Genomic DNA, 18,612 nt, shown 5'->3' on the forward strand with positions numbered 1-18,612 from the left:
TATCTTTTAAAAACTCAAGAAATGCATTCTCTTTGGTTCCTGATGTGATCTCTTCATTCCAATGTATATTATCATAATTGAAATCAACCAATAATGATCACCCTTTTCTTATTAGTGAGACCAATTTTGTTCTGAACATTTCCTTTTCACTGCCTTCCCACATTACCAGGTCTATAGCAAACCCTACTAAACATTTCATCCTGTCCACCTTCACTTTACACCATACTGCTTCAAAACTATTGTTAATATTTGCTCCTGGCATCTCCACCCCAGATGGGTATCATCAATAACACTCCTCCCTTTTTTGCTGTGTCTGTCTTTGCAAAAGACTACATATCCCTCCATCTCTATTCCTGTCAGAATGTCATCCTCATTCAACCACGTCCCACTTATACCAACAATTTCATTCCCTTGTTTCGAATATTTCTAGCATTTGTAAACATGCACAATAGCTCATTTCTGTTTCTATAACAAGTCCCACTAACTCCAATTCTTGGATGTGACTCTTCTATACTCTCCCCTATCCATTCCTGTTTATCATCACTATTATGCTGCTCCTCAGACCTAAATATCACTTCAACATCTTTGATTGTCTTAATCCTCTCTTACATACTCACACATCTACTCCCAAAACAATTATCTATACTTTTCATGCAGTGTCCTCCTGTCCACCCTGATCTCCCCATTTCCCTGTCCACTCTGTGTTCCTTCTCTCTTATTCTATCCACTTGCTCCACTCACCTCTCAATTCACAAACTTACTCTATTCACCTCTCAATTCACAAACTTACTCTATTCACCTCTCAATTCACAAACTTACTATCTTACTCTCCTGCTCCTCCACAACACTTCTTGCTTTGTCAGGTATTACATTCGCTTCAATCATTATCTCTTGCAGCAACAGTTTCTCCAAATGATTCACAACAAATTCATTCAAATATAGCCCATATCTTTTATCTGCCTAGCTCTATTCACCCCTCAATCTCATCTCACATATTCACAAAAATGAACTCCTTTCTCCTTACACAGCTATGCTAGCATACCATTCATAATCTTTGCTAGCCTTCCCAACTCATCATCATGCCTGGGCAAAATTCTGACTATCCTACCTACCACACTGTTATCTTTCACTCTCCTTAACAGTCTTATGACACCCTTCTTTACATTCTTCTTGTCACTATTGCTTCCAACTTTTTTTCTTGTGTACTCCTCTTATCCAATGCTTCAACTACCCTGTTCATTCTACCTCCTGGAAAACAGACCTTGTGCACCATTTCATTCACTACACCTTTATCATTGAATTACTGTACATTTCCAATCTCAAATCATTCATCCCATTCTTCCTCATATTGCCATGTAAATCCATAATTCATACATGGTAATATACAAATTATATTATAATGATTCAAATATAAATTTACTAAACATGGAAAGAAATATAATGCTTTAATAATGAGGCACTATAACATACTGCTTCTTGTCCTTGTCCAAGTGATAAAGACTTCAGATGCTGCATTTCAAAGCCAATTCTTTCTGCAAATTTTCCAAGTTCACCAGCAGGGTCAGCTCCAGGGCTCAATATGAAAACAACAGGACATGTAGGAGAACACTGATCAAAAATAGCTTCAAATGTTAGAATTGGTGGAGTAACATATTCTTCACCCAGTGTTGCTGTAACATATTGTATTACTCCACGATATATACGATCCACACGAAAACAGCGAAGAAGCATGAGTTTCTGAAATTCAGTTAACATGACAGGGCTGTGAAATGGAAAAGGATGTGCTTCAGGATCATCTTGTTCATACCACTACAAGAAAGAGACAAGAGTAGGAAGTTTTGTATACATTCATCAAACAATAAAAAACATTAGTTTTTTTTTGTTAATAACAATGCATGGATGAAAAATTATTATTATTAATAAGAAGTGCCAGTATAGCACTGTACAAATGGAATTTCTTCCTTAGCACTAAACTGGTAGGAGAAAGACCATTATCTAGTTGCCAACTACAGCAACATTTATAAACTTTTTTTTTCAGCTAGTCCCTTAGCCAGTCAATCTTGGCACAGGCAACTGGGTTTTTTCTCCCAGAAACTCTAAAATTAAATAAAAATTAAATTTTTATTTAATTTTAAGAAAACTGACTGCACAGCCAAAAGATAGCAGCAGCAGTTGTTGGCTGTAATCTCTTGCCTACTCCTTTGGAATCGTTTATAGTGTTGTACTCAGCTTTCAGTGATTGCTATAGATGGAGACTGGTGCCTTATGATCATCCAAAAGTAAGTTAGGGCTAAAAGAGCTCCAACTACACACTTGAGGAATAAAAGGAGTTAGAGATTATATTTTTTTAATTTTATTATAAATACTATCAAATTGGGATATGCACAGTTAAAAACATGTCTTGACAATGCTCAACTAGTAGACATAGGAAGGATTTGCAATCCTAATCTCAAGGCTTACACGTACATGAATCAAAACTAAATTCTGCACTATCACTCAAACCTGCATTGATGGTGAAGACATGTCTGCCACTCAAGACATCCTTGACTCCTTTCAAAAACACTACAAAAATCTGTTTGAAGACAATAGTACTGTGGGAAATTATAACTCTTGGAATATTAATGGCTTTCTTGTTCATATTCAAGATGGGCTTGACAGACTAATTATAGCATCTGAAGTTACCACAGCCTATAAAGAATGCCAGACAAGAAAATCCCCAATACCTGATGGTCTAGGAATAGAACTTCATTGCAAGGCCTGGGATTTTGTTCCTATTCTAGTTGTACTGTTTAATTCTTTTCTCTCATCAGGACACATGGCAAGTGAATTTGTAGCAAACCATACTGTCCTCATTACAAAACCTAACAGAGATCAGACTTTAATCAGCAGCTGGAGACCTATTTCTCTCTCTAATACTGACTACAAGATATTTTTATGCATTATCAATAAGAGGCTCAAAGTGAGAATGAGATACATAATTAAAAGCACACATGTGTATAGAGTTCCAGGCCAAGCAGAAGAATTTAATCTGTTTCTGCTGTGTGATCTACTCTGCTTAGTTAATATGAAAAAGTACTCTGTTGCAGTGCTATCAGTAGATGTTACTCAAGCATCATTTGATAATGTCTGGTATCCCTTTCTGTTACACATTTTCTAGGAAATTGGTATGGATAAAAAGTTGCTGTTACCAAAGGATCCTATGGCAATTCAACTACCTGGTCCTAGTCAAATTCAAAAAGGAGTCAAGCAAGGTTGCCCTCTTAGTTCATTGCTCTTTGCATTGGTTCTTGAATCTTACTTACAGGAATTCGAAAATATATGTGCTGTGCGAGGAATAACATTTCCTTCAACTATGAAGGAAAATAAGGTATTAGCATATGCCAATGATATAGTGGCAAAATGCAAAATGGCAGAGAAACTATCAAAAGAAAATAACCTCCATGAATTATATAAACAAATAAATGAAATTAGTAAGACACAGACAACAAAAATGATAATGATCACAAACAAAGAGGGACAGCTAATCGAAAGTAAAACAAAAGGAATAGCCAGATGGGAAGAATACTATAGAGACTTATACTATAAAATTAATACTATAAAAACAGCTCTCAGAATCTTCTAAAGAAATAATAGCACACAGCATAGATAAACTTAAAACTAGGAAAGCACCTGGTATTGATCAAATACATGCAGAATTCTTAAAAGCAGGAAAGGAACAACTTTAGCAACCATTAAAAACATTATTTGAAGTAATCTACAAAAATGAAGCAATACCTACTGAATGGACTAAATCATTTATAACTCTTATATACAAAAAAGGAGATAAAACAGAATGCAGTAATTACAGAGGCATCAGCCATCAGTATTCCAAGTAAGGCTTTTACAAAAGTACTCCAAAAACTAATTAAGTCATAGAACTAGCATTAGGAGAAGAACAAACAGGTTTCAGACTGGGGCGAAACACAATTGATCAATTATTCACCTTAAGACAGCTAACAGAAAAGACACTAGAGTACAACCAGAGTTGCTATATAAATTTCATAGACTTTCATCAGGCATTTGATTCAATCCGTAGAAAAGAACTATGGGAAACTATGAAAGAATTTGGAATTCCAAACAAAACTATAAAAATAATAAAGAATCTATATGAAAAATCTTAAAGTGCAATACAAGTGGAAGGACACCTTAACCAACTGGTTCCACACAGGAGAGTGGAGTAAGACAGGTGCAGTGACAGATTGCACTGTCACCGCACCTGTTCAATCTTATACTGGAAGAAGCAACGAGTAAGGTCTTAAACAAAGAAAACTCTGGAATCAATATATGTGGGGAAAATATATAACAAATTTAAAATTTGCAGATCACATTGCATTACTTGCAAGTGTGGAAGAAGATCTACAATGATAATCATCTCAAAACAAGCATCTCAAACTTTTGGATGACTAAATCAAGAAACATCAAACAAGTAACAAAAGTGAGAATCTATGAGACAATGGTCCTCCCAATACTTCTCTATGGAAGTGAATGCTGGAATCTTAAAAAAGCTGAAGAGAAAAAAATTATTAACTACTGAAATGGGTTGGCTAAGAAGATTACTCGGAGTATCTCTGCTGGATAAACTAAGAAACGAAGACATAAGGAAATGACTAAAAAAAGAAATAACAATAATAGACAAAATCCAAGAAAGAAGGCGGCGATGCCAGCCTCGCTCGCCGAGTGGTTAGAGTATCTGCTCCCCAGCCAAAAGGCTGCAGGTTCAAATCCTGCCGTGGGCATGGATATTTGTGATTGTCAGTGGAAATACCAGTGGTGGTGGTGGTCGGCAGTAGATAGCGTTGGTGTAGTTGCAGTCAGTTGGTGGAGGTAGAGCTGTAAAGCAGGTGTCCTTACTCGATGTGTCTTTGCACTCCCTGGAGGTGTCAAATAAATAAATAAATGGTTTGGCCATGTAACCAGAATGGGAATAGAAAGATTACCATCTAAATCCTTGTATACAACGGTGGAAGGTAAAAGATCCAAAGGGCAGCCCAGAATTAGATGGATAGACAAAATAAAAGAGGATCTGAAAACCAAATCACAACAAGTGATACCAAACTGGACAAAATTGTTCAGACTCTCTAGGGACAGACAGAAGAGGAAAGAGTTCATTCAACATCATCATCCACATAGATGATGGAAGAGAGAAGAAAAGTTTTTGGAAAGCGGGATATGGAGACATTCGTTTTGCACTAATTTCTAAGTGAGAGAGAGAGAGAATCACTCATTATACTTGGAATTCCCTTCTCCACTTACCCAATATTACCAGTTCAAGAACTTATATACAAGAACAGTGACTGGCAATCAGATAGGTATCAGAAAGTTGTATATGGGGGTGCAGTATCTCAAAAGAGAAAGGTCACCGGTGGTGTACCACAGGGGTCAGTTTTAGGGCTATTGTTGTTCAGTTTGTATTTTAATGATATTGGGTCAGGTTTAACTAGTGATATCCAGCTGTTTGCGGATGATGCAAAACTGGGGAGAGCAGTGCACAGTCAGGCTGATGTTAATGCCTTACAAGAGGACTTGAATAGATTGCATGAATGGGTAAGTATGTGGAACTGTCAGCTCAATGTTGCCAAGTGTAAGGTTTTGAGATTTGGTAAGCAACAATGGGATGCAAAGTATACACTTGGTGGGGAAACTTTAACAGAAGTAGAGGAGATGAGAGATCTAGAAGTGATGGTGGACAAGGACCTGAAATTCAGGGGCCACATTGCACAAGTTGTGAATCACATTGAATAATGGCAAGCAGAGAACCCTGACATGCAGAAATAGAGAGGTTATGATTCCATTGTATAAGGCCTTGATCAGGCCTCATATGGATTACTGTGCACAGATTTGGTCACCAGGTTTTCATGGTGATGAGGATATGTTGGAAAGGGTACAGAGAAGATTCACAAAGGTAGTCAGTGCTCTTTGGAATGTGGAGTACGAGAACAGATTGAGAGAATGTAAGTTGCAGAGCCTCGTGAATAGGAGGAAGGGGGGGAGGGATATGATTGAGACATATTAGCTGGTCAGGGGTTGTTATCAGGTAGACATGGAAGAGATTTTTCATAGAATGGGAGAGGAGAGTAGAACAAGAGGCCATTGCTGGAAACTGTATAAGGAGGGTGTGAGCAAAGGAGTGAGAAGGTTCTTTGCATGGAGGTTTGTTGGTGAGTGGAATGCATTGCTTGATTGTGTTGTGGATGGGGACACAATGAATCAGTTTAAGACAGGGTTGATGAGCATTGTATGTAATAGTGAGTATCTCCCACGATGAGTCTCTGACTCCATGGAGGTCAAAAATGTTGATGATGATGATGATAATAATAATAATAATATCGAAACCTTAGAAGACTGGAAATTAAGGCCACTTTCTTTTTCTTCTAAGGCCATAATACTCAAAACCAGCAAAGGTTGGGCGATTGGTAGAGCCTCTGCTACTAATGGCTCACAAAAACTTAAGCAAGTTTGAGCGTGGTTAGTAGTTGGAAGGGAACCACTCGTTCGATGTTGTTGGCACTCTCCCTCGATGAGTCTTTGGACTCCCTGGAGGTGTCACATAATAATAATTTTTCCTGCTCAGTTGTGCATAATAAATATTACAGACATCACAAAAACTGAAGAAATCATCATCATCATCAAATTCCTGCCATGTACCCTCAAGGGGTGTATAGGATATGTACTACATGAAAAATTTACATCATAACTAATTTCCTATCTACAATTTTCCTCCGAATCAGTCTTTACTCGTCAAGATTCCAACATTATCAGATCTTATATTTCTATCGTCTAAGGCACTTTGTACAGTATCAATCCACCTATATCTTGGTCTTCCTCTGGGTCGTTTTCCTGCCAACCTGGCAGAGAACACTTGTTTTGATAATCTTTCCTCGCCCATTCTGTTTAATGCAATCATGCAATTATAATGCAATTATATATTATTATGTTCGCACAGTTAGCCTAGTGGCTATGCGCTTCACAACCATATTCCCGGGGAAGGAGGGTCCTAGGTTCGATTCCCATCAACAACAAAAGGAGCTCAAGGATCTTCCTCAGCCATAGCCAAGTTAGCCGGTCTTGGGCGTGGACAGCAGGGTTTTTTTTTTGCCAGTTTATCTGATGTGAGGAAACACACATGGATTACAGTCAGGAATACTGACCCAGCCATAGGTCTGATTCGTCAGCCTATACCGATTCCGGAGCCCGGATAAAATTTGGGGGGGGGGGTAGACTAAATGGTACTGTGAACTCCCGTATAAAGGGGGAACGTTGTATCATCACACGGAATTTATTTATTTTATATTATTATTATTATCATTATTAACCTAAGACCACATGGAGTCAAAGACTCATCTAGGAAGTCCTTTTGTCATACACACAGCTCATCATTTTGCACCTGAAACATACTCAAATTCTCCTGGGCAAGGCATTCCAATCATTCACAACTCTGCACGCAAAAAATCTGCTTCTCACTCCCCTGTTCATACCCTCCTTATACATATTAAAGGGAAAACCTCTGGTTTTCTCCTGATCTCCCACTGTTTTCTGTAAAACCATTTCAATATTGATCCTATCATATCACCCATCTTCCTCCTATCCACTAGACTCTATAAATTTCATCTTCTTAATCTTTCCTCAAAATCGACATTCAAGATATCAGAAACTACCTTAGTCAGTTGCCTCTGGACCTTTTCCAACATTTCTTCAGCCTTTTGAAAACCAGATGAGCAAATCTGTGCACAGTAGTTCATGTCTGGCCAATTCAGAGCCTTATACAATGGAACAAGAATCTGCTTACTTCTACAAGTATGTGTCCTTCACATCGTTCCCAGAATTCTTTGTGTTGTCCTCACAATTTTGGCAATGTATCCTCCAAATTTTAGATCCTAATCCACTATCACCCCAACATCTCTTACTTCCTCCACCTCCAACAATATATCCCCATCTTTGTTAGCCAAATTTTAAAACCTTAAATTTTTCAACATTCAACTGGCATCTCTTTTCCCATGCCCAATCACTCAATCAATGCGAGTCTTCTTGTAAGGCCACAACATCTTATCTACTCTTCATAGTTCATCCCAACTTTGCACCATCTGCAAACAACTGAATATATGCATCCAAATTTCTGACAATATCATTAACATATAGGTTAAACAGCAATGGCCCTAAAGCATACCCCTGAGGTACACAACTATGACTTTCCTCTTCAGGAATATTGCTCCTCCATACACAACTTGCTGACACTTATCAGATAGCCAGTATCCGATCTAATACACTAATCTAATGTCCAACCCATCCGTTCTAGTTTGACTATCAACTTATCATGTGGTAATCTATCAAAAGCCTTTGCAAAATTTAAGCATACTACTATGTTTCCCTCTCCTATGTCCAATGAAGCAGTCACCTATTGTAATAATTAAGTAGATTACTAAAACATGACCTTCCTTTAGCAAATCCATGCTGTCCATCAACAGTAATACTACTGTTGTCAACTCGATTCTGGTTCTCACCAGCCATCCAACACCTTAACCACAACATCTGACACACAGATAGCCATATAATTTGATTACTAAAATAAAGAGCTAAAAGGCTTTAGTTCGGCAATGCAAAATTATATAAGGAAAGTGGATATTAGATCCCAGCATTATTTCAAAGCCGAATGTAGAAACTATGAAAGTTTCATAAGGTAAGTTGATCAGAGAGCTTATGGGAATACACTCTTTGCCATTTATGAGTTTTTTTAGTGTGGACTACTTAGAAGACATAGGAGCCACCCAACCGTCCATATATTCACCTTTTATTAGTCCATTTTGATGGACTAATAAAAATACATAGGGCAGCACCTATGTCTACTAAGTTTTGCTCACTACATATCAAAATTATACATATCCTACATATCCTTGGATTCTTTTTGGTTTCAATAGCTAACTGCTGCTCATATTTTTCTTTTGCTGCCCTTACCAACCAAGTCACGCTCCTTGCCTGTTCTTTGTAATCCTCATGGATATGATTACTACTCTTCTTATGCTGCATCCGTAATGCATTTTACCTCTATATTATTATTATGCGACACTTCCAGGGAGTCCAAGGACTCATTGCTACTGCACTACTACCATCAATTCCATGTACCACCAATCATCACCAACAACAGTATTTTTTGTGTGTAAATTGTGTGTGCGTGTGTGTGTGTTCTGAAGGCTGATTTGTCTGTATGTGGGATGAAAAACCTGAGTTTCCCAGAGGGAAAACCCTGTTACCTCCGTATGAGATCAGATAACTCACCTTCAATTGAAAAAGCCCATATAAGGATTCCCCATGTCACCACAAGTATTGAACCCAGGTCTGTATCACATGCTTAATCTCTTCATTCATTTAGACATTGCTTCTATTAGATAGTTCTTGAATATCCCTTCCAAGCTGCATTGGTCTCCTTTCCAGCTAACTCCTCATTCCATGCCACACCTGCAAGTTGTCTCCTGAGCTCCTCATAATCACCAGCCTTGTAGTTCCACACATACCTGGGGACCACCAAGGTAATCACTTCATGGTCACTCTCACAAACTGGAGGGTGATTTGACACCATTTATAATTACATCCTCTGATGAGATGATCAAATCCAAGACCCTCAATCCTCGTGTGCCCTCGGTTACATATTAACATATTAACTGAGGTAGTTGTCCCTCAAAAACTGGAAGTAAAGAAACTAATTTTCTTAACTTCCAGTTGTTATCTCATCATTTCATTCTATATTGCCATAATTAAAATTGCACACAATGATCACCTTATTTGCTTGGCTAATTTGATTATACATTCCATGGTCATTACCATCCATGTTACTAGGTCTATAACAACATCTGTCTAAATATTTCATTCATTTCACCTCTATCTCACATCATACTGCCTCAAAACCACTGGCACTATTTTCCTCTTGCATCTCAACCTTGTATGGACATAACTCATTCTCTATCATCAATAGCACTCCCACCCTCCCTTTTTACCCTTTTTTTCTTCACGAAACATATCATACCTTTAAATCTTTATTCCTGTCAGGATGTCATCCTCATCAAACCATGTCTCACTTATTCCAACAATTCCAGGGTGAACAGACTCAATTAATGCAACCATGTAATTTGTCTTGGTTCTTATACATCTAGCATTTGTATACAAACATTGAAGCTTATTCCTGGATTTATAGCTAGTTCCACTGATACCACTTATTTGAAGTAACTTCTCCATGCTTAACTCAAGTGATTTCTTTTTCTCCTTATTCATCTTAGAACCTTCTTCAAATTGAACTGTTTTCCCTTGATCCCAGGTCAAATCCCTTTCCCTTTTTGTCTACACATGCAGTCACATTCTCTTGGAGCATCAAACTTTCTCACACTGTGTTCTCCTGTCCTGTTCCCTAAGTCATTTGTCCCTATTACAACAACCAACTCTTTTGGTCACTTACTTCTTATATCCAATGCCTCAATCACTCTACTCATTCTATCTCCAGGAAAAACAAACCTTGTGCATCCTCTCATCCAGCACACCTCTAATAATTGATTCACTATATAATGACACTTGCAGGTCTTTCATTACCTCTTTTATACAATATTATTTGTTTTAATCATTTTCACTCTTCCATACATATCTCAAATTCTCTTAACTTCATTCCACATCCATATTCATCTCTTGCCTCATCTTAACCAACTTAACTTTCAAATCTTGCATTGCATTTCTTCACTGTGCAATTTTTTTTGTAAAGCTGATAGGAAGAAGTTAAAAAGGAATTTCTTCAACTATCAAAGAAAAAACAAGGAGAATTTAGGTTTCCAGTCTGATATTTAAGCAATACAGCTTCTAAAATTCATAAAATATTGCAGACTAATCACACATGTGCAGACCTTCTCCTATACTGCCAGGGTTTTCATCTTCCCCTGTTTGGAGTAAATGATTATAAAGGTCCAAAAGCTGATATTGTTCCAGAATACTACAACATTTTGTGCTTAACTCTAACACTGATACAACACTCAGGCCTTGACATTCTTTCCATTAAAAAGAGTAAAATTTAGTATAAAGAAATCTTTAATCTCTTTTGTAAGGAACTTCTACAGTTGGGTACTGACAACAACACTTTGTTTCATAACTTACTGAAATTCCAAGGATACCCTAACAGGAGGGATCTTACTTGAAGAATTGCATATGGTTGCCTTCCAGTCAATACCATCAAATGGAGGTACTTTAACATTGGAGATCCAGTCCATGACATCTGTTACTGATTGGAAACAGTAGAGTATGCATTCTACAGCTGTCCTCTTTCCCTGCATATTTGGAACAGATTACGTAATGTGTTGAACATTCCATTACTTACAACAAAGCAGGTTATTTTTTTTGCAGTATCCACAACATGTCAGCAATGGGAAAAGAGTTTTGGTTTTTATAATTAATGAATTAAAATACCATTTATAGAAGGTTAGAAAGAAACGTGGATTTGAAATCCAGCAATATGACATCCAAATGCTTTATGATATTGTATTATGAAAATTTTATTGTTCCGTCAGAAGATGTTTTTATTTAGAAAGAAGCATTCTAGGAGATATAAAATTTTTGGCTAGGTGATGTAGACCACCTACATCATGCAATATTCACCAGGGAGATATAAAATCCTGTCTATTTTTGCTATGAGAGGTTTTTTAAATGGTTCCATCCTCTTAATTCAATGTGGTCTTATGGTCAATTGCAGGGATGACTAGAGAACAATCTCAGGCAGCAAAGGCAAACTCAAGGCAGTTAACTCAGATAAAGCTAACTGCCTGGGTATCAGTCATCTTTGTGCTTTAGTTTCAATTGGTATTTTGGTTGTTCATCAGTACAGGATTGGTGAAAAAGCAAAACTGATAGCCTTGGGCTATATGAAGATATAAAAGAGCTGAGGCCTTTTATCTATCTCTCATATTATCTATCTGTCTTTTCTTTCTCCTAATGTCATCAGGCTCTCTTGCACCCCTATACTAACTATTTTAGGCCTATGATGAACACCCCTTGCACTTAGATAAAGGATGAATCCAATAATATAATTTCTTGGCATGTTTAATTTATAATATGACCAAGGGAAAACCTTTCAGTGTGTCATCTACATGGTGTAGTCATATTGTGATTTTCAGAGGGATAGAATTTAGGTCTGTATTTTTAAAATGGTTTATGAAAAGGATGGGGAGAGAAGAAGTCCATAGCTATGCCTTAAATCTGTTTGTAGGTATTTTCCTGCTATGCAAAACAGCTAGAGTTCATGGTAAAAATTGATAAAGGATGCTATGTTTGGGTGGGAGTTAAAGAGAGTCTGAATGAGGTTTAGAGGTTTCTTTTGGGAATACATTAGTGATGAGCTAAATAAATTTAGTTAGTAATTATTATTTTGGGATGTATGTTTTTTCCCACTGAACATCAACATGAATGATAATCAATGTCCTAGTATGCATACCAAATTAGTGTCATCGTATCTTGTTTTTTACATAGGGTAAATGAGAAATTATTATTATTAGTAGTATTACAATTATGTAAAGTTAAGAATTCATTGTGAAAGATCTCCACATCACACACAAAGCTCATCAAAATTTTATTATTATTATTATTGTTATTATTAAGAGAGACCCCCAGGAAGTCATCGAGGGAGTCTCCATATTATACACACCAGCTATCATACTCATTCCTGAATTCATTCACACTTCTTGCACACACAACATCCAATGATAATCCATTCCAATCACGCGCCACCCTATGAGAAGAAATATCTACCCCTCTCCACCTTCTTGGCTGCATTCATTCTCAACTTACAAGGATGCCCTCTTGTCCTTTCCCCACTCTCCATAAAATGAAAAATTCCATCAACTGAAATCATGTATGACTCTTTCAGAAGTTTGTAAGTGTTAATCATGTCACCCCTCTTTCTCCTGTTTGCTAGTGTCTACAGTCTACAAATATTAGACTGATTTCATAATCAGTATTCCACAATTCTGATATAATTTTTAACAATCTCCTTTGCACTCTCTCCACTGTATCAGAATCACAACAATAACCAGGAGACCAGACCTGCACACAATAGTCCAATTAAGGTCTTATTTAAGGCATTGTAAAGAGGAAAAATAACCTCCTTATCTTTACATGTAAAAGTTCATTTCAGCATTGTAATTATCTTTTGCAATCTTCGTTACATGGTCTCTGAACTTCAACTTCCTATCTACTAACACTCTAAGATCCCTATCCTGATCAGTTTCTTCTAGTGCAGTGGTTCTTAATTGGGTGGTAGCATCCCCCTGAGGACGCTGTAAACTCTGAGGGGGGGGGCATCAAGCATTATAATACTTCAAATATAATAAAAGCAAAAAATCTAGCATCGCTATTTATATTGTATATTTCACAACACTGTTCAGAATATTGTATGTCAGGCAATACTGTTCAAATTTATTCGCTGCTTATTTTAGAATTTTTACATTGAAAGTTATGTTATTGGGCTACTTTTTGGTCTGAATTTTCTACATTGAAAATAATTAATTTGAGCTATTTTTAGTAGAATCCACTACTTTTTATAAGCTTTACCTGCTACTTTTCCTAACACCTATCTGATAACCCTGGTTTGCAGTTTAAATCTAGCCAGTGGAATCCTGTGGCAGACTTCATTGATATTGTGTAGCACTGTTGCCCATTAAAATAAGTGAAAAAAGAAAGTGTCATCAATATTCAAGTGAATATTTAAAATATGGAGTTATTGGCTTCAGTGGTTGTTTTTTGGAAGTTAGTTGCAGTCGCGATATAATATATTTTGGTTACTCGGAATCGAATGCATAACGGTGGAAGACAAAGGGAGGTGAAAGGGTGAATGAGATGATTGTGATGGTAGGAACAAATGATTTCAGTGGTAATGTAAGTCGGGCAGCGAGAGATATGAGATTTTTGCTTGAGGCTGAATGGAAGAAGACGAGAGAGGAAAAATAGTGTGCGTGTTGCATAGGTATGATAATGACGAGCTGAGCAGAAGAGCGATGATATTGAATGGCATAATAGCAAGAATGTGTGAAAAGAGAGGACTGGTATATGTGGATGCTTGGAGTGCATTTGAGGAAAGAGAGGAATTGTATGCGAGAGACCGCTTACATTTGAATGAGGAAGAACGTAGGCATCTGGAGAGATTGTTATTCCGAACGGGTCATTGTGTCAAAGGGAGGATGATAGCAGGGGTGGCCTCTTGTGGGAATTGATACTCGGGAGAAGGGAGATGACATCAGGTAACACTGAGCTCAGTGGAGTCTAGAGGGGATAATGTTGAGTATAGAAACAATGGCATTTATATGCTTTATACTAATGCCAGGTGTATCCGGAATAAGGGAGAGGAATTGGTGGCGCAGATAGCATCAGCCTGGCCAAAAGTTATTGGGATCACTGAGTGACCATATGGTTTTGACTTGGAAAATGAATAGACATGCAGGAGTATCAAAGAGACGGGAACGTATGTGGAATTATAAAGCAGGTGATTATAATAGTCGTAGATGTCAACTTCGGGAAGTTTCGTGGAGGGAGGAATTGGAAGGCCGGATTATCATTAGTGCGTGGGAAATTGTGAAAGAATATTTGTTAGCAGCAATGGTAAGTTGTACACCACGAGTGAACAAGAGGACACAATTTGGAGTAAAGTGGATGACAAACAATATTAAACAGGAATTGCATGCGAAAAAGAGGCTATGGAAGAGATATAAGGAGACAGGTGAAGAGAAGATGCATGAAGAATATAAGACACAGGCCAGAAGAGTGACTAGTGTGGTAAGGAAAGTGAAACTGGAATAGGAGAGATTGGCCTTAAGATCCAAAGAAAATCCTAGGGAATTTTTTAGCTAAGTGGCCAGTAGGAGGAGAAATGACTGTGGAAGAATGATATTGTGGGATAAAAATGGGAATAGAGTGACTGATGCAGAGGACATAGTGGAATTGTTCGATGAACACTTTTTTGGAGTATTTCATCCTAGAGGATTCAGTTTTAATGCTAGAGGGATAGGGATGATTCGAGGTTTAGAGGTACAGGAGGAGAGTGTGTTTCAGATACTGAGTACTCTGGATGTTAGTAAAGGTTTGGGACTGGATGGTATTTCACCACGAGTTTTGAGAGAATGTGCTAGGAAACTGACAGTGCCTTTAACCTGGCTTTTCAATGAAAGTCTGGCTTCAGCAAAGGTGCCCAGGGAATGGAAGGAAGGTAAGACAGTGCCATTGCATAAGGGTGGTAACAGACTGGAAGTGTCTAATTATAGGCCAGTTTGTGTGTCATCAGTAGTTGTTAAGATCTTGGAGAAAGTAGTGAGGGACCGTATACAGCATTGCGCAGATGAGGGTAATGTTATCTGTGAGAGTCAACATGGATTTGTGAAAGGGTGCTCTTGTTTTAGCAATATGCTAGCCTTTTATAATAAAGTTATGAGAACATTAGATGAGGGAAAGGCATATACTGCAATTTTCTTAAACTTAGCAAAGGCATTTGACAGGGAGCCACATGATAAGCCGATATTTAAGTTGCAGCATATGGGTCTGGATGTCAGATTGGTCAACTGGATTCAGGATTGGCTGTCTGATAGGTATCAGAGAGTTGTGTATGGTGGATCAGTTTCAAGGAGGCAGTGGGTTACAAGTTGGGTTCCACAGGGCTCAGTACTAGGACCTATATTGTTTAACCTTTATATCAATGACATTGCCAGTGGATTGCAAGGGGATATTCAGTTGTTTGCAGATGATGCAAAGCTGGGATGGATTATTAGTCATAGTGCAGATGTGGTATCCCTGCAAGAGGATTTGAATAAGCTAGATAGATGGGCAAATGAATGGGGCTTTCAGTTTAATGCAGCAAAATGTAAGGTCTTGAGGTTTGGGAAACATCGATGGGACACTGCATACTCTATGGAAGGAGCTATACTGGAGGAAGTAGGGGAGACAAGAGATCTGGGATTGAGGATTGATAGAAACCTGAAATTTAGGGGACATATTGCAAAGGTGATGAAGGTAACACAGAGGATTGCTGCATTTATGAGAAGGATGCTGACCTGCAGAGGTAAAAATCATTCCGTTGTATAAGTCTCTGATCAGACCACACTTAGACTATTGTTCTCAGATTTGGTCTCCAGGATTTGAAGGGGATAAATTAACTGTGGAAAGCATACAAAGACGGATGACAAAGATGGTTTCAGGACTGTACAATTTTGGTTATGAGGATCTGCTGAGGGAATGTGGACTGCAGAGTTTGGTGGATAGAAGAAGGAGATGTGATATAATTGAGACTTTGAAACTGTTGAGAGGTGATTACAGGATTGACACTGTGGAGTTCTTTCGCTTGGTTGAACAGCAGGAAGGAGTGATGAAAAGAGGCCATCCCTGGAAGTTATGAAAGGAAACTGTGAGCAAGAGGGTGATTAGTGGTTTCTTTGCATGGAGGGTGGTTGAACCGTGGAATGCATTGCCTGATGGAGTGGTGAAAGCGAGAACGGTCAATGAGTTTAAGAAGTGGTATGATAGACTTTGTGTTTCTTAGGGGGGACCTCCCCCGAAGAGTCTTGAAGACTTTATGTTCTTAGGAAGGACCTCCCACGATGAGTCTTTTGACCATGGTGGCCTGAATAATAATAATAATAATAATTCCATCTATAAATAAGGAGCAGTTACTAATGTGCTTAATATGTGAAAAAACTTTCTCAAACGAAGGAATGAAGCCTTCAAGAATGATTGAGCACTTAAGAACAAAGTACCCAAATAAATACCCAAAAAGGATGTAATAAATTTAGTTTAATCCTTTATCCAAGTGTGAGCAAACAAAGTTTGCACCTGAAAGTATCTTCAGGACAGGGGTAAGGTGGTACACCACCAGGGCACTCCTTGCAAAGGTGGAGCAAGCTACCAACACTCCTATCTCAGTATCTCCCATAATGCAAAACACATCTCCTTGCAGATATGTCTAATGTTATGCATTAAGGGAAGGGCCACAACCCAGACTAGTTTCAACCTTTATTGAGGTCTCTTCACTGGGAGCCAGGCCCAAGTGGAGATACTAGGCAGAAGCATTAGCAGGTCATCTCTATCTATAGGAGTTGCCAAATGGTGTGCCACCCTTTTTTAATAAATTACTCTGGATTTAGAGAAAGATGTTGAAAGTTTATTTGTCACTTGGTTAGAGTATAATAAATTTAGTTTAATCCTTTAACCAAGTGTGAGCAAACAAAGTTTGCACCTGAAAGTATCTTCAGGACAGGGGTAAGGTGGTACAACACCAGGGAACTCCTGCTAATGCTTCTGCCTGGTATCTCCACTTGGGCCTGGCTCCCACTGAAGAGACCTCAATAAAGGTCGAAACTAGTCTGGGTTGTGGCCCTTCCCTTAATGCATAACATTAGACATATCCGCAAGGAGATATGATTGTAATTAAAGAGTTTTTGTAATGCTAAAAACATTCCTGTCACAAATATTATTGCGTGTGCAACTGATGGAGCATCAGCTATGATTAGTCATCAGCCTGGATTTATAGCACATTTAAAAGAAGCAGTTCCAAATATCTTGAAATTCACTGCATTCTTCATAGACAGCATTTAGCTGCAAAACATCTTAGGTAGACTACATAAGCCTTTGATTATGTGATTAAAGCAGTGAATAAAATAAAAGCCAAGTCATTGAATACCTGTATTTTTCTGGATCTTTGCCTTGCAAATGAAAAAGAATTTGAATGTCTTTTGCTTCACACTCATGTTAAATGCTCTCAAATGGAAAATGTTTGCAACACTTTAATGATCTCTACGATATTGTTTTGGAATTCCTTAATTCATGTGATGAGAACGTGTAATTTTCTAAAAAAAGGAAAAGGTTGACATTGCATATCTTTCCAATATTTTCACGAAATGAAATGAAGTTAACAACAAATTGCAGGGAAGCAAAATGAATCTTATTACAGCAAAGGGAATTATAAATGTTTTTGTCATCAAATTAACATTTTACAAGCAGAACATTTGGGGTGCTTAAGGGTCAAAGCTATATAACTGAGTGGAGACTTCAAGGAATGCAGAGAACCGATCAGGGCTTTTGACCTAATGTCCAATCCCCATCTTCTTGTGTTGCAGGCAAGGATGGGCTGGCAATTTGGGATTTAGCCGACTAAATTGTATTCTTATTGGCTTAAGCTACAATATAAAATGATGGTACAACACGACAGAATTTCATGTCTGCTTTGGCATCACCCAGTTAAACAAGGGCCCCTGTTGTTTTTGCCAGGGAACCAGGGCAAAGAGCAAAAAGTCAGCTACTGGAACAAATCCTAAAACCCACCCCCAACTCAACATCAACAGAGTTCAAGATTGGTACTATCAACATAAGAAGCCTGAATGGCAAAAAAATTGAGCTAGCTGCGAAATTAGATAAGTACCAGATCGACATGATATATCCATTCCCCTTGTCTAGTTCAATGTTAACATTATGATAGAATGTGAGAAAGTTGCTAAAACATTACCTTCCCTTAGTAAACCTATTCTGTTCATTGAAAAGTAGAGATTTACTGTCAACCAATTTCTGAATGTGAGCCCT

General features: G+C 37.9%; 1 protein-coding gene across 1 annotated transcript in view; it reads right to left on the reverse strand.

The window, feature by feature from the left end:
- Positions 1-18,612, reverse strand: part of Dhc98D (Dynein heavy chain at 89D) — a 1,285,966-nt gene that overhangs the window by 156,408 nt on the left and 1,110,946 nt on the right. The window contains exon 57 of the mRNA XM_090406627.1: positions 1,467-1,809. Coding sequence (XP_090262753.1) covers positions 1,467-1,809 — 343 coding nt within the window. The remainder of the gene's footprint in view (positions 1-1,466; positions 1,810-18,612) is intronic.

This window comes from Typopeltis vanoorti, chromosome 16, assembly GCF_054136105.1.
Source record: "Typopeltis vanoorti isolate ZY-2024b chromosome 16, IOZ_Tvanoo_1.0, whole genome shotgun sequence".
Taxonomy (NCBI): domain Eukaryota; kingdom Metazoa; phylum Arthropoda; class Arachnida; order Uropygi; family Thelyphonidae; genus Typopeltis; species Typopeltis vanoorti.